Below are 24,634 nucleotides of genomic sequence, written 5' to 3' on the forward strand. Positions count from 1 at the left end.
AAAATGTTAAAGAAATTATTGAAATGCACCTCACTGTAAAGAGGTTGCTGTTCAATTTATATAGAAGCAAACTTGAATTTAAAAATTATACTGGTAATGTTTTCTGTTTTGTTGCTATTTTTCTTTGATACATACAGTCCTGGCCTCAATCTCCCAATGCCTTGATCTAAACACCAGACACTTCCTGCTTTCTCCATTTCTTAGTGGATGTTGTATCTGGCATCTCAAACAAGATGATCACAGTTTGAATTGAATTGAATTGCATTGAATTCCTTTATTTTTTTATTCTAAAATTAAGTACAAGAAAATTTTGTCTTGCTTTGGTGCATGGATCTCATAGATCTATAAAAACTAAAAGAACAGTAAATGAAACGCTAAGCAATACATACGAGTAAAACATAACTGATGAAATCATAGTTTAAAACAACAACACATGCCATACAGCACTAATGCCACATTCATAACATTGCATTCTGCAGTGATTGTTGATGGAACGCTGCCCTCTTCAAGTGTAGCAGCTCCCAGTGGTCTCTGCCAGACGAGTTCTCCCTTTACCTGCAGCTTGTCGGTTCCACCAAATATGTCCTGCTTCCGCCGCAGCCTTCACAGTGATGTGTGTCAGGTCTCCTCTCGGGCTTTCCTCTCATTAATCCCACAACTCTCATCGCCCCACAATTTATTAAGAGCGTCACTCCGGCCGAGCCGAGGGAGCCTCGTTTTCTATTCATAGGAAAGTCAAACTAGAGGTTTCCACCACTCTGACTTTGATAACCGAACACCAAAAGACAGTCTTGATTACCACATTGACTTTCTGACACATCCACTATGGATGGAGGCTTTGTTTCCCCACTGAGTATGCACAACATAACCAAGCTAATGAGGGGCAAGCTTTCAAGTGCTTCTCACTTCATGATCAGCTTCATCTTCTGAGAGTTTGTCATCACTTCTGAGTCAGACATGACCTGAGCATCATCAGTCGTCAGCTTTTCCTTTTGTCTGCTCCCTTTAGTGGTGGCCACAGCCAATCATCTGCCTCCATCTAGCCCTCCCCTGCCTCCTCTGTACCTGCCCAAACCATCTCAGTCTGGCATCTCTGTCTCTCTGACTCATCTATCATCCATCATCCCTCTGTTGTGCTCCTTCCCCGATCCCATCCATCCTGATCACTGCCAAAGAGAAGCTCAACATTTTAATCTCTGCCACCTCAGGTTTTAGGAATTGAATTGAATTAAAATTGAATTGAATGCATTTATTGTCATTGTACTTTTCAAAACAATTTTAAATACAGAATTTAAAGTGTAGAGCATCCAGGTGCAAGAGGGAGCAGGTCATGGTTTATGTAATGCAGTTATGACGTGGAAAAAGCTGTTTGTGAATCTAGAGGTTGTGGATTTGATGGAGAGGGTAACAGTTCAAACAGACGATGGCTGGGTGTGTAATGGCCTCAATGATGTTTTTGGAATATGGCTGTTTTTTTGGCTCTACAGACAACGTGGCTGTTTGCAGTGTCAGACAGAGAGGGGAGGGGCGACCAATGATTGGAGGGTCTTTTCAGAAAATGATTAGCTCACAACTACCGCTTACTTCACATTTGACTGCATGCTATCAACGCAGTGACATTTAAAAGATTGATTGAGCTCCTTGATTTCTGCAGGGGGGGTGGGGGGGATCAAGCTCCTTTCATTCCACAGCTCGATATGAGAGCACAGCTCTCTTCCCTCTAAGGCTGATGGAGTGTGTTATAATAACTCTTGAGTGGCGGTGGTAGACTGATTGAGACGGCCTAATGAAAAGCCTTTTCAGTGGAGCTGTCATCCATCTGATGCATTAGATAGCACTGTGTAAACAATAGCAGGCCGCATCGGGGGGCTCCTCTGCAACTAAATCCATTGTGAAGACTTTTTTTTTTTCCTATGCAGCTTTTATCCAAAAGGAAACAGAAAGACATGAACTATATAATTTCTCTTTGTTGCCCCCCAGATTGGCACAGACTACGGGTTCCTGGTGCGTCAGAACTCTGAACTCCTGCGCGCTCTGGATGAGCTGGAGAAGACTTGTACCGCGCTGAGGGAGGAGAATGTCCTGCTGGTAAGACTAAAAATAGCTGAGCTCGTTGTTTCCACTAAAGGCTTCACAGAAACAAGGCCGGGTGAACAGCAAAAAGCTAAACAGTCATTTTAGAGTGTTTGCTGTTTCAGCCGATTGCTGTTACTTGCCGTTGTCTCTTTTCCAAGGAATTCAGGGTACAAGTAAATGAGTTAATCATCGTTTAAGCAAAGTTTAATTTTGTTATTTTAGGACCTCCTTCTAAGCGTTTACAGACCTTCCTGAATATCTGCTGTGAGCTGCAGTTTTGTTGTTTGATTTTTCACCAGAGGCATTGTCTGATGATAATATTTATTCCCTGTGAGTGTAGCGGAAGAGCAGCGCCCCAGAGACGGAGGAGAAGGTCAGGCGGCTGAGGAGAAAGAACACAGAGCTGGCTGTTCTGGCTAAGAGGCTGGAGGAGAGGGCTCGCAAACTGCAGGAAGCCAACCTCAAAGTGGTAAACTATCAAATTAACACCTCCAAACTGCTTCTGCCTCACACTTTGACCCATATGTTGGCTGAGACTCATTAACATGCACCAGCATCCAAAACACCACATCAGTATGACGTCCGGTGATGAACTAAAGTGATGTGATGAATAGAAGCCTTGTTAGAAACTGCCTGGCCCCTGCTGAACACTGAAATGCATCTAAGAACTTTTTTTTTTGTAGGAAGTATATTGAGATGGAGATTTACATGGGACATCCACTCCGGATCTTACCTTGAGTGGATGAAGGAATCCTTCCATAAGCAGCTTTATTTTAAACTATTATATGATGTTAACAATTCCAATTTAATGACCTTACTCCTCCACGACACAAAAGCATACAGTTATTTGCAGTAATAGTTAAAAGCATTTTCTTCCACAATGTCTAACTTTGTTCTGGTAACGGTAGAATTGTTTCTTCAATAATTGACTGAATAACTGAAAACATATTTTTTATCACTCATGTACAGAATCAAAGCAGTGCATTTAATCTCAGTCACAAGGGCAACTGTCAGTACAGTGAGGTGTTCAGCGGGCGTATCAAACTGAACCTAACCTATATTCAGTATCTTCATCAACCTTTACAAAAACATTATCACAGTTTGGTGTTACAGGTATTACGTTTTATGCTTTAAACAGGAAGAGGTATCGAATTTTATAACATTTAATTAACCACAACCCAGATTTGTCGGTCTGTCCTCGTGGAAACTGAACAATACATTCTTGAGTGTTAAGTGTTAAGTCGTGAAGTGTAAGTGTCAGTGGTCTAGTCTAGTTAACCCTTATTAGGACCACCATGGCTGCTGTGTGGTCTGTGCACCTGTTTACCAGACTGAGAGTGGGACCTTCTCTCCTCACTGCCACCTCCTGCCGTTCACCAAAGGACATTTACTGCTTTCTAATCTGCCACAAGGGCGACGCGGTGGTTTGTGGGGTCGCTCCCTGGGGCCTCCGTGTTTTCCCTGCATCTGCGTGAGCTGTCTCCCAGGACTCCAGCTTCCTCCCGCAGGCTAAAAACGTGCACGTGATGCGAATTGGCAACTCCAAACTGTCAGTAGGAGTGAATGCGAGTGTGAATGGTCGTTTGTCTTTCTGTGGCCTGCAGTAAACTGGCAACTTGTCCACGCTGTGGCTCTGCCGTCGCACCCCAGGACAGCTGGGATCCGCTGCCCTCAGCCCCCCTGCGACCCTGAGTGCAGGAGAAGCCGTTTGCTTATATTCAACCAGTGCATTTTCTTTTCTTTATTTCTTTTATGTTGCTTGCACTAACAAAGAAAACTTTAGTCGGTAGACAGTGATGATACTGTTGTACGTTTCAAATGCTGCTTCTTTCTAATGATGTACTCATTCCTGACTGCGCTCACTGTTCATAGCTGGACGGGACTGGTACTGCTTTCCCCACACAACGCAGCAAATCTACAGCAGTTATTTCTGGAACTCTGGTGAAAGAGCTCAGTCATGTTACCAGTCTCTCCAAGTTCCTCCTGATACTCACAGATGCACTTTTGTCGTATCCATCCATGCCGCTTTTCACCCTTTCGCTCTTGTGCAGGTCAATTCCCCGTCCCTGATGAGAGCCGGCTCGGTGGAACAGTACAAGCGAGCATTTGCCCGTCAGCGAGCTCGGGACCTCGCCCACCACGCCGACGCTCTGCTGTCCAAGGACAAAGAGATCGCTGCCCTGCAGCAGGAGTGCAGAGAGCTGGAGGCACGGCTGGGCACCGCCAAGGTACGAATCATGGAGGTACTCCGCTTCATTACCGCCACGGTGACATAGCAGCACAAGCCCTCCCTCTGCTGGACAACGTCGGTACTAGTCATTATGTCCGCCTGTGTGACGCTATGCTGCTAAAGGCTGCGTCACTGCTGGGGGACAAGATGACAGTGCAGCAAAAGGCGGCTTTTAACGGCCTGTTTTTAATTGTTGGTCAAATGACACATCTTTCATATTAAATATTAAATTAAAGCCGCTCACTGTCCTGGTGGAAGTGTGCATTGACAGGGTGACAAGAACATTCTTTTAAATTGGACTTTTGTCTGACAGTGTAATGTAGTATATATTCCCTTTTCGTCCTCAAAATAATTTCAAAATAATTTTCTGTAATACCACAAAAATACATGATTGTTTATATAAATGTATGATATAAGCTTTTCATTCAGTTTTGTTTTTACTAGTGTCATCCTGTGTGTGTGTGTGTGTGTGTGTGTGTGTGTGTTGTTGTTTTGTTTTTTTAAAGTAAAAATTTAGCCAAATATGTTTTAAATTAATTATGCCATTGCACCATTGCCCTGCCTGCCTCTGCAGGACTTCCCTCTTCCATCTGGCAGAGTGGAATTTGAGAGGCTCCTCAGGGAGTCGCAGAAGGAGGTGCTGCGACTGCAGAGGCAGCTGTCAGTCACATCATGCAGGCAGCAGGACAACCACAGTCCCGACCCCAGCGGCCCCGAGAAGTGTGAAGTAGTTGAAGAGGTGGACGAAGGGGAACAAAAGGTACAGTCACCCTCAAAAAGAAAAAATATATATTCCAAAAAACAAAAAAACAAAAACAATCTCACATAAAAATGCTGAGTGATTTAGTCTTGGCATAAGTGATTGGCCCGTCTCTGCTTGCACTGACACTGATGAGAAGTGCTGTTTAAAGTTGCAAGTCATATTTCATCCTTGTTGATCGAGACCATGCTTTTGAATTATGCAAATATCTCAGCTTCAATTAAAACTGATGAGCTGCTGCAGAGTTCAGCTGTGGAGAGTGTGAGGGTTTTGTTTCCACATCTTGAAGCTGATAATGGTGATGCTGTGTCAGTGCAGTTCACATGTGTATATGTGTGTGTTTTTAATGAATGTACGGTGTAGCTTGCAGTGTTTCCCTGACAGATAGTGTATATTTATGTTGGCGTGGATGCTGCATTACTCTCTTATATAATAGCTTATCGTTGGAGCCCGATACTAATCTGCCACAAGCCATAATGAGATGATTCCCTGTCTTGAACTTGGGCCTGATCAAAGATCCCAAAGTCCCGCACTCTGATCCTCTCTGCATTTAATACTGATCTTCTCTCTATGCAGTTCTTAGAAAATGCTCTTCGCCATTCAGGTGGCCTCATGCATTTAAAAATATAAAACATGAAAGCAATGCATGCATAAAATAAACATATGGATGATTACAGAATACAGAATCATTGTTATTTGTACTCAGTGTTAGATTTAGCGATTATACATCTGTAAAGGGAAAAGGCTGCTTCCACATGAGCGGTGGACTTTAATCATGTAGTTTCTTCCTCATCATCATCATCATCATCATCATATAAGCTACCGACACTCCATCGCATGTGTCTGAATTTTAAAACTCCTGTGAGGTAAAGTCAGTTTCTCTCACTGCAAAGCTCAAACGAGAATGCCGATTGTGGTAATCTCCCGCTTGCGGGACGCACACACACGCACACCCAGTAGCACGCGCGCACCCAGAAAGGGGCCATGTTGTGTGAACTCTAATCCCCTCTAACAACAGAATGGTACAGTCCAGTAATCCGCTCTCTGTTGCTGTGGCAGCGGTGAGAGGGTTTTGGGTGGTAGGTAAGACTCTGGCCGCACCAAGACTTTTTCTATCTCACCCTGCCCTGGATAGCTAGCAGGCCGAGGGAAGGCTTGACGCTGCCACAGATCACACCAAGGGGGTAGGTCATCTTCTCACTTTTTCTTGTCGTTGTGCCGAGCTGTCAGCGGTCCACCGCATGATCGCTCTGGCCACCCGCACCAATGTGTCCGCTCGAGGGGACGGAAGCTGTGCTGGAATCTCAAAGTTGAGTCCCAGCACTGCAACCTAATTGGTGTCACGATTACTTAAGGAGCGTGTCAGTTGGTTCTCAGCGGTGACTGCTGCATTTGTGCGCACCTTATAACCATTTGGTCACCTAAAACATTGATAGTATGATCTAAAGCTGCTTGTTAGCATCCAAACCTCAAGGAGAATTTTTACATAGCCGTTGTTCTTCTCGGGTTTTTGTTTCATTACTTGAATGGATTCAACCCAGTTCATGATAAACTGCAAGTGTCCGGCAAGTTGGACGTGCGTGAGGCTGAGTCAAGGGTAGCCAGTTGTCAATGTGTTTTGTAACAGCCATATTTCGGAGACTCCGTGTAGATCCAGGATTTGGACAGGCCCACTGAAAGAGAGGGCGGCATAGTGCGCAAGTAGGGAGGGATATCGATATGCTGTGTATTAAAAAGAAAATCAACAGCCAGGCCAATCCATTAAGGTGCTTTTAAAAGAAGTGATCCAGTTACCCGTTTCAGTAGTCTGCAGGGATTACACCAATGTGCTTATGGCGTTCAGGGCATGCTGAATGGGATCGGGCCCTGCTTTAGTACGCATGGGCCCAAGGTGTACTTGATCCTTTTGTATGGATCGACTGCATCAGTCTGAAGTGCACACACTGACACCTCACTGTGTGAATTCTGGAGCCCACCCGTTTGAAAGACATGTAGGGGCCACAACTTCAAACAAGGCTGTTTCATGTCACAGCTGTTGCTAAAGAGCCCTGATGCTCTCTGGGAAATGTTGTCTCACTGTTACTGTTGTCTAAATCTTCCCATATTGTTAGGATTCTGAAGTAACTGTAGTTGGCCCATTGAGATATACAGTAGGTCATGTACTTATGGAGCTAACCAGCCCTATTCCTGCTGTGCAATCATCTAAAGAAACAAAGTTTATTTGTCTTCTACTGTGAATGGCCAGTGCAAACGGTAAATACACGCACAGTGGAAACACTCACCCACGTAATTTGAACTTGTCTTAAACAAGTTTTTTCTGTGTTCACCTTTAATGTTTGGTTCACTAGATAAAAACATCCTACATTGTTGTTAAATGAGAACATTTAACAATTTGAACTGTGAAAGTCACCATAATATGGTATAGTTTTTTGAAGTTACTTAAGGTATTTTGCTTTTCTTATTTAACATTGACATGAATATCCTGTGAAGATTGTTGCATGGGTTGTTCATTGACAACTCCTCACAAATGCACACGGACTGCGTTCATTTTCAATAACCCATCAAAATTGAGTCAACGTGTTTTGCTTAAACAGAATCATAAGAATGACTTACTCCACTGGCTCACTGGCTCTTATTAAACCTTTTTCAGCAAGAGTAGCTTCAGCTTATTATCCTTGAGAATGACGTTTGTCATTATATTCAATTTTCACTGTGGCTCTGCAAAAAGACCACGTGCAATGGTGTTTTATCTGATTTTCTTTACCTGATTTTTCTTTACCCCCCATTATGAGTCTGTTCTTCCAGGTCCCATTTCTAACAATGCAATAAGTATGATAAACAATCTCGAAATTACAGAGAAACCTTGTTGTTTCTTTTGTTACCAAGAATTTTCCACCTTCTTGTATATAAAGCATCAGCAAAATAACACAATGCATGACTCAACAAACATTTCACTCTGCTATGTTTATTTTCCCTCCCCTAACAAATCCATGTGAGTAGAGAGAACAAAAAAACTGCACTGAGACCAAAGATGTGCACATGCTGGGTCACACTATTTTTTTGTGAGGTTAGTCTGCTGGCACATAAACCATTGAAACGATTCATAAAAGCCTAAGCCGCAGTCTAATGCTCTCTATGACTGTCCCTTTATTCCTCATATTATTGTAAAAAAAAAAAAAAAAAAAAAAAAAAAAAGAAGAAGAAGCGGTAGGTCATTATATAATATTCTCCCCCTGTGCTCGTTCATCAAAACCATGTCAGAATTATATCACACGTTGCCCGAGCACTGTTCATATTTGCCCTGAACTCATCATTGTGAGCGCTCGCGGTGGCCTTGCGGAAAGGATTGTTCGTTTGAGGGTTGTGACCTGCAGAGTGACAGCAAACTGATGTAATATATTGTCATTGTGTAGTCAGATGAAAACACATATCCTCTTGAACACACAGACACAAGGTATTTGTTGCCCTTCATTAGGTTGCTCCTCCTGGGTTAAATATTGCGACCGAATAGCAGAGCTGCAGATAACAACGATGATGACAAATAAACAAAAAATATGCAGTTTGTTTAAATTGTCCCCCTAATCCCATTGTGCCTACTCCTTCCACTGACTCTGGAGTGTGATTCCAACCCCGGTGCCAGATTGTAGCAGAAGTGGCCATCCTTAAGCCTGTCCTCTCACTGGGAATGAAGTGCTACAAGCTAATTAGGGGTCACAAGTGCTTTAAGCATACTAAACCAGATATAGAGTTGCATGTCGCCAGGACTGCTGCTGGGCTCACTGGGGGGAACGTCCGTCTCGCGCCGCACTCCAGCAGCCGTCAGGGACATTTAATGGCCACCAACGGGACATAGCCCTGCTTCCTGTGCACAGTTTTTGTATGGTGGCCAACGGAATTAGTGCCTCCTGCAGGCCCGTCGTCACCACGAGTGACACCATCTGTTCTCCAATCCAAAAGATAAACCAGGGACTCGCTTCATTCCAGAGGCGTGCCACTGACTGGGTGCTGAGCTGTTGTTGTCTCCCCCCATATTGAGGCTGTGCACATAGTCGGTGAAAACTAATTCCAACTTTTTGCTCACAGGAAAAACAACATTTTTCAAGCAGTATGTTTAAGTACTGTATAACTGGAGTGTAAAAGGGCAGTGGTTGCTGTTGTTTTTGGCACGCTGCTGGGAAGCATTGTCTTCCTCAGCTGCCAGACTGCTAATGCCATTCTACTTTTAGTTGTTCGTGGTTCCTAAAAATACCGAGACTCCTCTGCCAAAAGAGAGCTCGCCAGCCCGCAGCATTGTCATGTCTTGATGACTCCCGAGAGTTGCGTCTTTGTTTTCTCTTTGTATTTGTATACTCAAAGGGTTCCTTTGGAAGCGTAAATTTTAGCTTTAGTTTCAAAGATGAACATAAACATCAAATAGTAGATAACGGCACATGGTCACATTTTAGTTATTCCTTCCGCATCATGAATAACAGTAATTATGATAGTCGGCCTCACAAGTCCCCCATTGGCTCCACACGCAGTTTGAGGTTTGTTCATACGAAGTGTAAATTAATGCATAGTAATATGATTTGTAGAGTCAGTCAAACAGCATGTCAGCATTGTCAACATAGGTACTGAATCTTATGCAGAGTTCCTGTCAAAAAAAATAAAATTGGGACAATTTTATTTATCTTTTTATTTTTTTTTTTAGATTTGTATCCTGTGACTTGGACGCCACCAGATCTGCATAATTTGAAGGAAACTCAGCTGGTAGCTGTATTTTTATGACAGCAGTTTCTGTTTGTGGCATTTAGTCCTTTGGCGGCAGACACCAGCTGCCAGTCCATTTCTGGCTGTGTCCCCACAGCTTGCAGTAGTATTTGAAGCTACTGGCAGCAGCAAGTATTTACTCTGCATTTTTTATCTGCGGTTGCAGCATCGCCAAGGTGCCAACAACAAGAAGGAATTGTGCGGCATAACGTTGAATGATAGCACCCAAATATGGTTAAACATTGTATTCAAGGGGGTGTCGTATTGATTGAGCCTCAAGCTAGAAATAACATGTCGCTTTTGCCTTTATACAGCCATTATTTTTACTGCCGTGTCTGTTTAACTTTGCATTGCTTGGCTCAAGAAAAAAGTTGATCAGAGATTATTTAGGATTAAATGTTCCCATGTACGCTATCACGTTTCGGGACTTCAAGGGCTGCGTAGGCCTCTGAACTTTAGAGTGATGTGTCTTAAGGAGACCCTCCCAGCCGCCACCCTGCAGCCTTTGATCCTGTTATTGGGTCATGGCCTTGAGTGCACTAGCACAGTTCTTCTCCGAGCATTAGTAGGTTTGCTCTAAAATTAGAAACCGATTCCCAACTCTTAACCTTTTAACCAGTGCCAGTATGGCACCACCAGGATTCCTGTTGGGAGCGGTGGGGGTCGGGGGTCGCACATTAATAGCTGAGTTAAATTTACAACAGTGATTGGTCAAAAAATAAAAAAAAGAAAGAAAGGTAGCGGACAGAGAGTCACTCTCGTCATGACCCTCCTGCCTAATTGGAAAGGACAGACATCCTGCTAATGTCTCCTAGTCATGTTGCAGGCTGGAGGGATTCCCCCTGGATTACTCATTGATTGTAGACCACTGGGAAGGAGGCTTGTCGCTAATCCCTCGCCCGCAGTGGGGGGTGTAATGTCAAGTGTTAGTCTACAGTTTAAGTCATTAACCTCCTCTGTCCCCACAGAGAGAAAGTAGTGCTAGTTCTCAGCAGTGTCCATGTACAAAATGAAGAGTACCCTTCATTTAGTAAAAGCACCAAAGACACTGTGGGTTCTGGAGACGTAACTGGATTCTTAATCCCCACCAGGTTGTTGGAGAGACCCCGTGTGTGGGTTTAGATGAAGCTCCACCCAGGTGTGAGAACACTCCCGGAGAGGAGAAGGAGCCGGGGGTGCAAGTGACGCCCCTACCGGGCCTTAGCCCGTCCCCCGTCCCACAGGAGCAACGCACAGAAGAGCAGCACCTTCATTTTCTGGTGAGATGGTGTTTCCCATGTGAATAGTAGCATCCATCCATCCACCTTCCACCCGCGCTCACAGTTGTGGTCGTCTGTTGGAGCAAGCGGTTATAGAAGATGGATGGATGGATGGATGGGTGTTGTGTTTGTTGCTTCTGCTGTTACGTAGGTTCGCATTGCACTCAACCAAATTCTGCCGTGTCAACATTGATGATTGACGTCTCAGGCAAGCGCGGATAAGTGAAACACAGCTTTTAGTATTAACACGGTGGGCCCAAATTAATTTTGATGGCTCTGTCGTGCACACTTCCACGTGGAACCAAAGCTTGAGTCCTGTGCTGTGACTCCCAACTTAGTGCCACTGCAGCAAAAACTATGGTTTGAAAGCTACAGATTTGTTATATAATGCCGGGATTATTACGACCGTGTCCCTTGGAAACAGAACAGTGGCACATTGCCCTTGCTGATTGTACAAGGGGGTCTGAGAGCTTAAATAGACCATACACTCTCTCAGCTCTGAATTGACCTTCTTCGTCAGGACATAGGACCACAAACAGAATATAGATTTTTTTATCATCATTAACATCATTATTATTATTATTATTATTACCAGACCAATTTGCAACTATTGTGTATGCATGACATTAATTTGTATCTATTAATACAGTGTTCATCCTAGTTATTTTTGAAACGCTACTCGTGTATCTATCTGTTATACAGGTGTGTAGAGGAAGTGGTGCTGCTGGCTGCTTCTGTTCACCTAAACTGTGAAATAAATGCTAAATGGAGCCAGGAAATTGTTCTTTTAACTAAGTGGAACTGGATTCTTTGGCTTTTTAGTAGCTGCGATTTTTATCATTTGCTAAAATATTAAATCTGAACCTTAAGTCAGACAGACTTGCATTAAAAAGTTTGATCTGAATATGTTTAATGTTTCTGTTCTTCTAAGAACAATAATGTGGGACAGCAGGTGATAGTCGTCACCAGTCTGGCAGAACAAATCTTAAAAACATCAAAATTAGATTGTTTTGAAATGGATTATAAGCCACTTGATTGTAACATTGTGGTAGTGTCGCCCCAGAAGACAACATGGACGACTAAAGACTTAAGACCTAATTTTCACCCTGGTGGTTTAATTGTGTGTCATTTTGTTCATTTGTTTTTTGTTATCCTCTGAACGTCTCATTAATTTTTATGTCATTCCAGTAATTGAATTGTGACGCGCCTTTGCCGGTTGTGTGTAGCCCCTTTAACTCCCAAGCCAGCAGTTTTGCTCGCACTCCAAGTAACAGTGACGCTGCAGCAGAACGACAGTCAGGCTTGAATAACAATTATTCAGGCTATTAAAGCTGCGACTGAGAGACAATCGTTTGACTCAGACAGCAGATTGCACTTCAATTATCATTATTGTCTTGCTGTGCCATCACTGGTGAGAGTGCACTATCTCTTCCAGTCAGCTGTCGGTGGTCTGCAATTAGCTCATCTACCCCCCCTGACCCCCACCCCCACCCCCACAGCGGCCGTGGTAATGCTTGATTGAGGCACTGTGGCTATGCTGAAATAAGCTGATTTTTTTTTCCTCCGCTGCTCCTGAATGTAAGCTGCATTTAGAATAATTAAAGAAGGCAAAGCTTTGTATTACCTCGCTGCAATTCAAACAGAGGTCAGTATACTGTAGATAAGGCAGCAGTTCTTTTCTACACTGACTCACACACCGTAAATCCTTATCATATAGAAATGACTCTACATCCTAAGCATTTTTTTAGGTCTGATATATTGATTAATTTAGATTTTTACTGGTTCACTGTGTGTTTGTTTGTTTCAGGAAAGCGAGCTGAGCAAAAAGAGAAAAGAATGTGAAAACCTTGAGCATGAAGTAAAGAAACGACGGAAGAGATGCCTGGATTTGGTGAGCGATCTTCCTTCTTCCACGCATGCTCTCTGGCAGTGTTCCAGTCGGGATTAAGATCACTGTAGTGACATGCTGTAACAATGACTCTGAGGGCGGAGGGAGGAAATCCTCTGCTTGATCTGACCAATGTCTTGTGGTTTTTGGGAACAGGAGAGCCAGCTTGAGGATGAGCGCGGCAAAAATGAGCAATTGAAGGAGGAGGCAGATCTCCTCAGGAGGAAGGCACAGCTGCTCGACCAGGTCGGTGTTGAGCTTCTTATCTTCCTCCGTCGTGCACAACTCAATTCATAGCCGTCGTTGTTGTTTTTTGTGGTTTCGCCAGACTTTGGCTGAGAATGAGGAGCTGAGGGAAGATCTCTCTGAAGTGACCGCTCAACACAATTCAGTTCTCGAGGAGAACCAGAGACTCCGTGCCAAACTGGAGAACCTAGAGCAGGTCCTAAAGGTAGCGCCAGCTCAAGAGTGCTCTCCGCATGTGGACGGTGGTGTCGCCTCCTGACCAACACATCTTTTCTCCCTGAACAGCATATGCGTGAGGTCGCCGAGCGAAGGCAGCAGCTGGAATTGGAACATGAGCAGGCACTGGCTATCCTTAAGTTCAAACAGGATGAAATCAAACGACTACAGCGGGTAAGGAACCCTCCCTCTCTTGTACCTGGTACAGAACATTAGCCATTGAACTTCATCAGTCTGATTCCTGGTAGGGGTTCGGTAATGTGATGACATGGATCGTTGGATAACTAAAACCAAACATTTGTCATATCACGTTACGTCGCTTGATTTTTTTATATTTATTTTTTTTTTACATCATCTGATGCTACTTATCGAGGGGAAGTTAATTTAATCGACAGCGTCTGGACAAACCTAACAGAGCTTGTAATAAAGGAAAGAGACCAGCTGAGCAGAGTTGAGAAATCAAAGTGAATTTCCAGAGTATGATCACTTTGAAAAGAGACGTAGCCGTCTGTCTGTGGCTAACTGTTGTGCTTGTCTGCTCGAGTGGAGTCATCCTGTTAGTAGAGAACCATCCTGTCCAACCTGGGCCTCAGGCCTGTGTGTGCGTTTTGCAGAAAATGCACTTGTGTTGGCTGAGTGTGATGTGGATGAGATGGAGATCTAACCACCAGAGGCCATGGCTGTTGTTGAATCAATGCGAATAGTTCAAGTATCACAGATTCTTGTTCCTGAGTAGATCCAGGAACGACACCTGACCACTGTGGTAAAGAAAGAGCTTAGTTCTCATTTTGCCATCGTGTCTTCATTTTAACCTGCACCTGTGGTCATGTGGCTTGACCTTTAAGATGAGGCCTGAGCAGATCAAAGTAGAGATGCTACTGTACTTCTTGAAGTCCACATGAGCCCATTGGCTGGTTGTCTTTCGGCTAGTTGATTTGAACATCTAATCAGAATGCTTCCGGGGCGCCTCAAGTTTTTGTTCCACCTGAGTGAAGGCTCTCGGGTCAGGGCCTCAAACCCACTGCTAAGTCTCCCATAACAATGACGCAAACTTTGATAATCAAGCGGTTGGATGGATGGATGGATGGATGGATGGATGGATGGACGGTTGGATGGATGGATGGATGGATGGACATAAGCTTTGCCCAAAGGGTACAAGATAAAATGAGAAAAGCATCTTCCTTTATAGTTTTGTATTTCAAATGATGTTAACAAAATAGACTAAAAGATGAAAATGTCATCTGTCGCGATACAAATCCAACCTTCAAACCTTCCATTTCCTGTCACTGCCCTGCAACACTCAGTGTCTCAAGGGGTCTGAAGCCTGTGCTGACTGATTAGGGCAAAGGCAGGGTGATACCCAGGACAACTTGCCAGTCATAAGAGGACCAACAAAGAGAGACAAACACCAACCGTCAACTCTTGTCAAATCATCTCTGGAAGGATGTAACTTGGCTCAGCCTCAACTCCTGAGTGTCAAACCTGGAGCTGCTAGGGGGCTGATTTCCAAGATCCCAAAGAAACTGCACTCAACTGCTTGCGCACGCTTATAGTGTGTACTTCTTGTTGGTTTGCGTGTTGAGGGTGATGTACAACGATTGCATGCGTAATTGCCTAAATGTGCAAAAGTGGTCGAGACCGGCCCATTTAAAGGAGGACTTTGCGGCCGGTCCCGGTTTCCACCGGAGAGAACATGGGACAGCAGAGTGACTGCAAGTGACAGGTTCGCAGCCTCGCAATCTGTATACTTCTGCCGTCCAACTATCAAAGGCCCCATGACGGGTGGCTTTAGTGTCTGCGACACAGTTTGCCTGCTGAATAATCTATTAGCAACTCAATGTTTGCGTGTTTTGTCAGTATGTATGTACACATTCATGAAGCCAAAAGTGCGAAAGAGACTCTGTGCGTTATTTTGTCCGTGTGATGGTCGCGCCCCTCATTGCGCCCCCTCAGTAGATTAGTTTCATCATTAATCAGCGCGTCAAACGATGTTGAGATTCATTTTTTTGCTCACAAATCTTTAGTAAATAAGGCTTCTTTGAGCGGTAGTTCAAGAAATTGGGGATTTTGTCCAGCAGGAGGCAACCTTTCAGCAGCAATGACGCACTCTCAACATAGCCGTTTAGATTTTCACAGGCAAGCAACCCAGCTCACCTTGACTTTCATGTCTTTTGCACCATCCAGGCCCAGTTATTTGCCAAGAGGGAGCATGAAGGGGTGGTTCAGATGCTGGAGGTGAGTGTGAACTACACCAATGTCACTATTCGGCAAACAAAATAACTTTTATCCTTTTGTCCCCTCAACCCCGAACCCTTTAATTACACATACGAACAAGCCCCAAGTTGCTGTTATGAACCCAGAGTGACACAACAAAGCAGCAAATTACAGGTTGTTGTTTGATCACAAAAGACAAAGAAGCCCAAATCATTCGGCCACCGCACTGACAGAAGAGAGATACGGTGACTGACTTCCTCAGTGTTTCTCTCTCAAACTCAGACTTCCTGCCGAAGCAGATAAAATCATGTTTATTTTCTCCCCTAGGTGCGTGCTGTCTCAATCACAAACCCAAATGATAACCTATTTAATGTACTGGCCTAAAGTGCAATAGCCTCTTCTCCTGCTGCAAAAGATGATTTTGTATTTTTTGTGGCACTTCATGGGCCGAGAGCCAAACAGATGGCTCCTCTCTCCTGTGCGGTGTTGGCCTTGTTCTCAGTGTGTGTGCATAGAACACACTTTGGTATCAAGATAAATCCAGCCTGTCAATGACATCTTCAGTGTCCAGCCGTCTGATTGGCTAAGAGTTATTTGAAATTTCTTCTAAAAACACCAACAATGAGCTTGCCAAGAAACATTTAAGCCCTCTGTGTTATTATTGAATGCTGTAATTCTGTGATGAGTTTGTTTCTAAATCAAGTGTGTACTTTATTTTAGGATTTGACTCAGCTTGTGTTGCAGAGGGAGCTGGTAGAGTATAGTTGCTGCTGCTTTCTCTATAAATGCCTGTTTGTTCCTTTCCCCACCTCGCTCTTTTTCACTATTTTAACCCACAGCATTGTTGACTTTTTTTTTTTTCCTTTAAAGAACCTGAACTTTGCTACTCGGTCGACTTGCCTTTTCTTGTTAGCCGTTCACAACATTTCCCAAGAGTAATTATTCCAAGGTTGAGGTTCAAAAACATGTGGACGCCGGCGATTCCAGCGGCTCCTTTTTAGAATTTTCCCTGCCAGCCTGTTTTCAGAGTGCTGTCTTTCTCTTTATGAAAAGTTTTGTCTTTGCCATAATAATGGTTTCTTAAGCATGTTGACCTCTGTGTTTCCTTTGTGTACCGTTGTGCTAACCAGAGTACACTGGACTGCATGCAGGTATTGGCCGACTTCCTGGACCAAAAAAAAAAAACCTCTTTCTTTTTCCCTTGTACCCTCGCTTCCTAGACCCCTGTTATTGTAACCCCCCCCAGTTTTGCAGTTGATTTAATAAATGTTTTGTTAGCGGCTGAGGTTTATTTCCTGCTAACTCACCTTTTGGCTACTTCAGGATTGTGCTAACATTAATCAGACAAGGACAAATAACAGTTTGTGTGTCTTCCGTGGTCTTAAGTGTCTGGTTAACACACAAGAATTAGACCTCTGGCGAAGGCTGCTGATCTCCACTCATTGTAACTTGATAAGATTGATTTCTAAAGCTCAGTTGAGACAGGAAACGTAGCGACAGCCTTGAGTGGAGGACTTTTGTCAAAACCTGCCTGCCAGGAAACGCCGACCGCAACCTGAAGTGAAATCGGCCTCATATAGAAACTCATTGAGGCTGAGACAAAGCTTTGTCGTGTTCTCACAAATAACCCAACCGTGCCGCACCCGTTTAGAAAATGTAACGCAAAATGCGTGGCTTTTTGAAACCCTTGCTAACTGTCCAGCTCATGCTTCATCTCTTGCTACCCAGTGCTACCAAGAATAATCTGCCTGTACTCCCTTCCTTCTTCAGTCTTTGAGTGTTTGTTTGCGGTGCAAAATCTTTCCCCTTTTTTTGTGTCATGATTTCTTTGGCAGTTAGATTCAATTTGAATTTGTATTTGTGAGATGACTTCCTGAGTATGTAGGCATATATAGGCATAGCTGTCAGGCTGTGTCCTTTTCTGTTGAATCGCACAGTACATGTACAACACAGCCATGAGCTATATGGAAGTCACTGAGCGTAACTCAATCATCATTGGTTCATGTTTATGAAAAGGTGTCAGGACTGCGTCATAAGCTATTGACCAGGTGCTGAAACATCTGTTCAGTTCAGCTTAGGGAGTTTGCTTAGCTACATTTACACCTCAGCAAATGACGGACCAGCTTTTAATCTTCATCAGAAGAATGCTGTTCAATTCTGCTACAGGCATTGATCAAAAAATGCAGAAAGAAGCATCAGGAAAGCACTGCTGAGTGTTTCCTGTGTTGGTCAATACAATGGCCAATGACACAGGACAGATGTAAATATTCTCAAATTCATTTCAATTCATCATAATGCACCAACATACAATCGTATTTGAAGTTAAAAAAAAAAAAAAGAAGAAGAAGAAAGTCTATTTCTGATATCGCTTTATCCACATTCTCCCTGTGCGTGTGCAGTCAAAGGTACGAGATCTGGAAGAGAAATGTCGCAGCCAGAGCGAACAGTTTGGCCTACTGTCCCAGGAGTTGGAGAAGTTCCGACTGCAGGCGTCAAAGGTGGACCTGGCTGGCTCCAACCTCCTCAACAACCCCGCTCTCTCTGTTCTGACCAACGGTGTGGGCCTGACCACCGAGCGAGGTGAGGAGCATAGTTAGCAGCTTCTGAAGAGCTAGCAATATGTTGTCTTACTGCCTGTCAAAGATACTGGATTTCTTGACTTTACTCGCCCTGAAATGTGTGTATTAGCTAATTTAAGGTAAACACTAAAGAACGTGAAGAGGTTTGATTAATGTAAGAAATATAGTGTCAACTGTTGTCAACTGTTTCGTGGAAAACCAAACATGAATCAAGAATTAATAAAAATATTTTTCGAATCTGCATAGAGCAGCCCCGCACAATTAGCCAAACTACTCTTTTTACCAGATGAAAAGCAAAACTTGTCCTTCTGTTCCTGCAAATAAAACCATCATTTCAGCTACCTGTTAAAGCTTTGTTGAATCTTCCACACATTTGGAAGGGTCCAAAAACAAAGTATCCTCATGGTCTCAGAAAGAAGAGCGAACGGTGCGACGTTGTCAGTACACTGGAAGAACTATCAGTAATCTGCTTACCTTTTTGGAATGAGAACTTCCAGAGCTGCTGCGACACTAAAAAGCTGAGCATGCAGTAGAAATAAAGAATGGACTTTTCTCACTCCTGGGATGGTCACTGACACACTAGAGTTATTTAGTTAATTATTGTTAGAAAACACTGGTGAAGGGGAACTTGGCTTTGACTTGAATTTTTGATGCATTTGTTTTATATATATATTGTTAATATATATATAATATGTATATATATATATATATATATATATATATATATATATATATATATATATATATATATATATATATATATATATATATATATATATATATATATATATATATATATATAAATATATATATTATGAGACCTTACTGTAAAATTAGCAACTGAAAAATATGAGCCTTGTAAGTATTCTTGAACTTTTATGAATTTTATGGATGTCATGCTGTACCAAGTGGAACTGAACCTCATTTAAAAAGAAAACCTCTGCAGAACATTCATTCAGTGATTAGGCCGGCATCATTATTGAAACCTGACACGTGAATGTGTTTTCTTGACATCGGAGCAAAGCGACCTCTGCGCCCGCGCCGCCGTCTTGAAGCTCTGTCTTGTGCGCTGTTTCTAGACTGCGCTGGGGGCTCCCTGGACATGGTGTCCCTGGGTGAAATAGCCTTCTGGAGTCTCGAGGGAGGAGACACTTTCTCCTGCCCCGAGGGTAACGACCCCCCCCCGTCCCCCGCCCGCCGTCACTCATGCTGTGTGTGTTGGGCACCGTCATAAAAGCATGGCATGTGTCAACCCCCTCATCCCACTGCACGGTCTCCACCGCTGCGTGCGCCACTCGCCCGTCAAACGCCCACAGGGTCCCGAGCTCACGGGCTCCCGAGTGTGAAACCACCCAGTTAAGCACCTTAGCCACGGCTCGTGTGACACGTTGCCAAAAGGTAGTGTGACCTCTAACCTCAGACAGATGGAGGAAGGATTTTTTTCCCCCTCCGCCTCCCTCTCCCCCACCCACTCCACCTCCCACCTCTGTTTAATCAGCCTGGTTCGACCTTGAGCCTCCTGCATGTCAACCAGTGACCTCGCCCACCTTCCCACTGGTGGATTCCACCAGGTTAACCGGCGACTGTGTGTGTGTGTGGGGGGGAGGGGGGGGCTCCGCCTCTCCGTTTGAAAAGTCCTGGATTATTTATTATCCTCTCCCGTCAGATGTGGCCGCCGCGCTGCGGATGGGCGCCACCCCTCACGCGGCGGGGCTGTCCAGGGTGGAGCGCTCGCCCGTCACCAAGCACAGGGAGCTGCCCACCATCAGCGTCAGCAAGTCAGGCTCCACCTCCAGCAAGTCGGAGACGGCGCACCTCACCCCCAAGTCCGACACCCACCTCAGTCCGCACAAGTCCAGCCCCACGCACGAGGTGAACGACTCAACCGTCAATGACGTGCTGTTAGCACCGTGACACTGTTGCTCTTTACTGAGCTGAAATGGTCAATGGCCACCAACAAGGTTAATACGGCGGTAATGATGAGCTGCTCAGTTGAAGTCGTGGAACCATTTTTATTTACTATCTTATTATAGTTGTTTGGCTTGTGAGAATTATAAAAGTCCCAAGTCTAAATTCCATTTGTATGTTTTGCAAACCTGTAGTATAATCAGGTTCATAGAAGCAGAACAGATGATTAAAAAAACAAACGTCTTTTGTTAACTTTTCAGATCTTGTGATAGTTTTGATCTCTTATATCTGTATTTTAGAAGAGTTTTAAATCTCCAGTTTGTAAAATTTAGCTTGATTTATGATGGTTACATTGGTCAAAGCTTAACACACTCCCCATAAATACATTAATAACTGTGTCCTCCCCTATAAATACATAGTTAGCTATATACTAGTTAGCTGCCATCTTGCGGCACCATTTTTTAAGGAAGCCCAGTGCTCGACACTGCCCTTAAGAGGAAACACGCTGTCAGGCGAACCACCTTAAATCCTGGCCTTCTTTAAAGATTTCACACACTGCCAGTTACAATGAATATTTATCGCCAATGCTAGCTTGTAGCATGTGGTTGCTGTGTTTTTGGGAGGAGGGTTGAAAAAGCAGGGCTCCATCGCCGGCGGCTCCCCTGCCTTCTTTGTCCCACAGGAAGACCGCGCTCATCAAGATTACTAAGTCAGCAATGCACGGTCACATTGATTGTTGTGGATTTGATGGATTAAAAAGCCCTCCTTAACCCCTCCTCCCCCGACTCCTGTCATCTCACACGAGTACAAATGGTAGCTGAATATGCCAAAGCTCCCTCTGCTAACCGCAGACTCTATGAATGAGGGTTTTTGTTGCGCTGCGAGGCAGCAAGTCCCTCACCGGGCAGACGTGCTGCTGGTGGTCTTTTGATCTCGTCACTCGTCTGCGCACAGCTCAATAAAGCTCATATTTAGTGAGATAATCCTTCACAGTGGATTATAAAGGTTATATGGTAGTGGTTGTAAGTGATTATCCTTAAAAAGGTCTTCTCAGGGAGCTATAAATACACCAACTCTTGTGTTTTATTGGGTCTACCTAGCAAACAGAAATCAAACTCTGAAGAGGGGCTCATTTGTTTGCACGATTCTCTGAATTATAGTTCAGGATTTGCAGTTGGAGTGCACTGGATGTCAATGTCAAGCGAGGTAATGCTTACAGTGAAACATGGATAGTTTTGGGGATGAAAATGTTGTGTTTATCCTGTGGCCTGGGTGATGTCCTCAGGTGGACACGGCCAGCGAAGTGGAGGAGCTGGACATCGACATCGCCCCCGCCCCTTACACCGCCAGCCGGGGCGCAGCAAAGCTTCAGGTTTTCATCGCAAGATACAGGTGAGCTGTCAATTTCGGCAAAAGACACTCGCTCTGTGGTCAGAATTTCTCAAATATGACACAGCGTCTCAATTGTCACCAGCTACAATCCCTATGACGGCCCGAACGACAACCCCGAGGTGGAACTGCCCCTGACCGCTGGAGAATACATCTACGTGTACGGAGACATGGACGACGACGGCTTCTTTGAAGGTGAACCTGGAGTAGATTATGTTTCCTTCTACAGACTCCACTTCCTGTTTTTTTGGTTTTACCACCAGAGGTGGGAAGTAACAACAAACAACTTGAGTATTTCCTTTTCTCACAACTTTTCACTTCCACGCCCTGCTTTGTACGCGCCGTACTTTCTAGTCCTTACATTGGAAAAACGTGTTTGTTACTTTTCTAAAGATTCTGTTCAAAGTATTTTTTTTATTTTTTTTATTCAATTTGTTGCTTGAAGCGGAGCTGTGTGAACTATGTGGTTGTGTAGTTCAATATAAAAGTGTACCATATTTTAGAGAAATGTTATTTTAGAGTACTGAGTAAAAGAGTACTTTTAGAGTCACTGTTCAATATACGTTTTCAGTACAGAGAAAATAAAAATGTTGAAAATAACATTGGTTATTGTTATTAAAAGTGTAAACATCCAGCTCACTGGTCATAACTATGACAGATTGCAGTTTGATTGTGCTGCAGTTGAAAAAGGAAGAAAATACTATGGTATTTAGAATAGCAAAGCGGTTAAAATGATCCAGATGCAAATGCAAGATTTTAGGTCAGTTCAGTCCAGATCGTTCGGTCACATCTTTTTCATTTTTGCAAAACTATCAACTAATGTCTTGTTTCAATAATGTTAACAAAAAATATATATATATATTTTAACTTTTTACGATGCATTTCAGAACCTTGACATTCTTACTTCTACTTGAATAAAAGAGTTATTTTACTTATATAAGTATCGGTACTTTACGTTGGGTCCAGAATGTGAATGCTCGAGCCTCCTCTGCTCCACGCAGGTGAACTGATGGACGGACGGAGAGGGCTGGTCCCCTCTAACTTCGTGGAACGGGTGTCGGACGACGACGTCATGGGCGCTCACCACCCGGGAGGCGGGGACGTGTCCCACAACTCCCTGCTAGACAGCAGCCTGCACAGTGCCAGCCACCAGCATCACCTCCACACGGGCGGCGTCGGCGGCGCCTCCGAGCGGCCGGAGGCCTGTGGCCCCGCCCCTGGCCACACCCCTGGCCCCGCCTCCGCCGCCCCAGCATCGGCCTTGGCCGTCCCGGCCCCCCTCACCAACGGCCTGGACCTGGACCTGGAGGAGGTGGGAGTGGACATCGTGCCTTACCCGCGGAAGCTCACCCTCATCAAGCAGCTGGCCAAGAGCATCATCATCGGCTGGGACCCGCCGCTGGTGCCGGCCGGCTGGGGCAACGTGTGGAGCTACAACGTGTACGTGGACCAGGAGCTGCGGCTCAACGTGCCCTTCGGCTCGCAGACCAAAGCCGTGCTGGAGCGGCTGGACGTGCACCTCAAGGCCTACCGCGTGTCCGTGCAGAGCCTGACGGAGCGGGGCCTGTCGGAGCAGCTGCGCTGCAGCCTGCTGGTGGGCCGCGACGTCAGCGTGGCGCCCACACAGCTGCGCGCCGAACGCATCACCGCCACCTCCGCCAACCTGACCTGGCTGCCCAGCAACAGCAACTACGTGCACATCGTGTCCTTGAACGAGGAGGAGTGCGAGCTGGTGAAGGCGGGTTGCTACTCGCTGTGCCTCAACGACCTCTCGCCCAGCCTGCAGTACACGGTCAAGGTGGAGGCGCGGCCGCACCGCACGCCCTGGGAGCTGCCGGCCGAGCGCCGGGAGCACCGGAGCGCCACCATCACCTTCACCACCCTGACAGCAGGTCAGCATCCAGGGGTGTTATTTTGCCTCCCTTCAATTGTTTTTGTTGTGTTGACCTCGTCTACAGATCCATCCAGGCTCTTCTTCTAATTCTGTTGGATATAGCACATGGACAATAAAGTAAAATCAGACTTTAGACCAGGGGTGGGCAAACTTTTTGACTGGTGGGCCACACAGTGGGTTGTAAAATGTGACAGAGGGGCCGGAGCAGCAGCAGATGGATGGAGTGGTTTGGTGACCCACCTCATAGGAGGAAAAAATATATCATGGGAGAGGTAGAAACCATGTGCTTTAATGTCAATTGAAAATCAACCAAAGCAAAGTTACAACAAAATGTGTCTTTGAAGCCTCGCAGTATTTAGCTCTTAATTGAAATGACTCTGAAAACACTGAAAAATGGATGAATTACAGCTATTTTATGACTTACTGACTGTTCATATAGTTTCTTAAAGTATCAGTGGGCCGGATTGAAACGCTGAACGGGCCACATGTGGCCCCCCGGCCGTAGTTTTCCCATGCCTGCTTTAGAGTTTATCCACTGAAAAGGTGACGTGTATGTAGCCAGTCAGCATAGCATTAATACTTTATTTAAACCCTGGCCTCTGCCTTGGTTTCCACCCAATTTGACCTGACAACGTTCACACAGTAAATTGTCAGATGCAACAGAAACAGGAAGCCGTTTTGAGCTTGTATGTGTCCAACAGTAGTGTTTTTGTAGCGCTCCATTGCACTGCCAGCAACAACTCCCTTGTTTTCACCATCTTGCTCAACCGGCCATAAATAACTGTGATTGGTCCTCTGGGAATATGACAGACTTGGGCCTCCGTTAGATTGTGATCAGGAGGGATTCATCCACATTTGTTATTTGTGAAATTCATCTTGGTTTCTATCCAGCTCCTGGGAGAGTGTGGCCACCGAGGCAATATTACAGCAAGTTGTGAGGGCAAAGTCGAGCGAAGCAGCTTTTTAAAAGCCGGGCCAGATTACTGATACATTATTCTTGTCACAAAGTTTTCTTCTTCTGCCTTCAGAAGGTGATTTTGATCCTTTACAGTACAGGGCAACGTTTAAACTGCACAGATGTATATTTCAACAAAGAATAAATGCACATGAAAGGCCATAAATGAGGTGAAACTGAATGTGAGAAGATGTTTGCGTAACTGCCTTCAGTTTTATTTTTAATCTCATCCATTATATATACAAAATTAAATTGCTGATCAGAACAGCAC

The 24,634-nt window shown here is 44.6% G+C and overlaps 1 protein-coding gene across 1 annotated transcript in view; it reads left to right on the forward strand.

Moving 5' to 3' along the window:
* tspoap1 (TSPO associated protein 1) overlaps positions 1-24,634 on the forward strand; it is a gene marked incomplete at its 5' end in the record, with an annotated part of 56,900 nt that overhangs the window by 16,034 nt on the left and 16,232 nt on the right. Inside the window, 17 exons of the mRNA XM_076020145.1 lie at positions 1,981-2,088; positions 2,417-2,545; positions 4,128-4,304; positions 4,881-5,066; positions 10,907-11,074; positions 12,882-12,965; positions 13,119-13,208; positions 13,291-13,413; positions 13,494-13,598; positions 15,609-15,659; positions 16,359-16,391; positions 18,038-18,218; positions 19,297-19,386; positions 19,884-20,089; positions 21,411-21,517; positions 21,600-21,709; positions 22,516-23,406. Coding sequence (XP_075876260.1) covers positions 1,981-2,088; positions 2,417-2,545; positions 4,128-4,304; positions 4,881-5,066; positions 10,907-11,074; positions 12,882-12,965; positions 13,119-13,208; positions 13,291-13,413; positions 13,494-13,598; positions 15,609-15,659; positions 16,359-16,391; positions 18,038-18,218; positions 19,297-19,386; positions 19,884-20,089; positions 21,411-21,517; positions 21,600-21,709; positions 22,516-23,406 — 2,839 coding nt within the window. The remainder of the gene's footprint in view (positions 1-1,980; positions 2,089-2,416; positions 2,546-4,127; positions 4,305-4,880; positions 5,067-10,906; positions 11,075-12,881; positions 12,966-13,118; positions 13,209-13,290; positions 13,414-13,493; positions 13,599-15,608; positions 15,660-16,358; positions 16,392-18,037; positions 18,219-19,296; positions 19,387-19,883; positions 20,090-21,410; positions 21,518-21,599; positions 21,710-22,515; positions 23,407-24,634) is intronic.

The sequence above is a fragment of the Nelusetta ayraudi genome, unplaced genomic scaffold (genome assembly GCF_046127955.1).
Source record: "Nelusetta ayraudi isolate G7.1 ecotype Tasmania unplaced genomic scaffold, CSIRO-AGI_Nayr_v1 ptg000011l, whole genome shotgun sequence".
Classification (NCBI taxonomy): domain Eukaryota; kingdom Metazoa; phylum Chordata; class Actinopteri; order Tetraodontiformes; family Monacanthidae; genus Nelusetta; species Nelusetta ayraudi.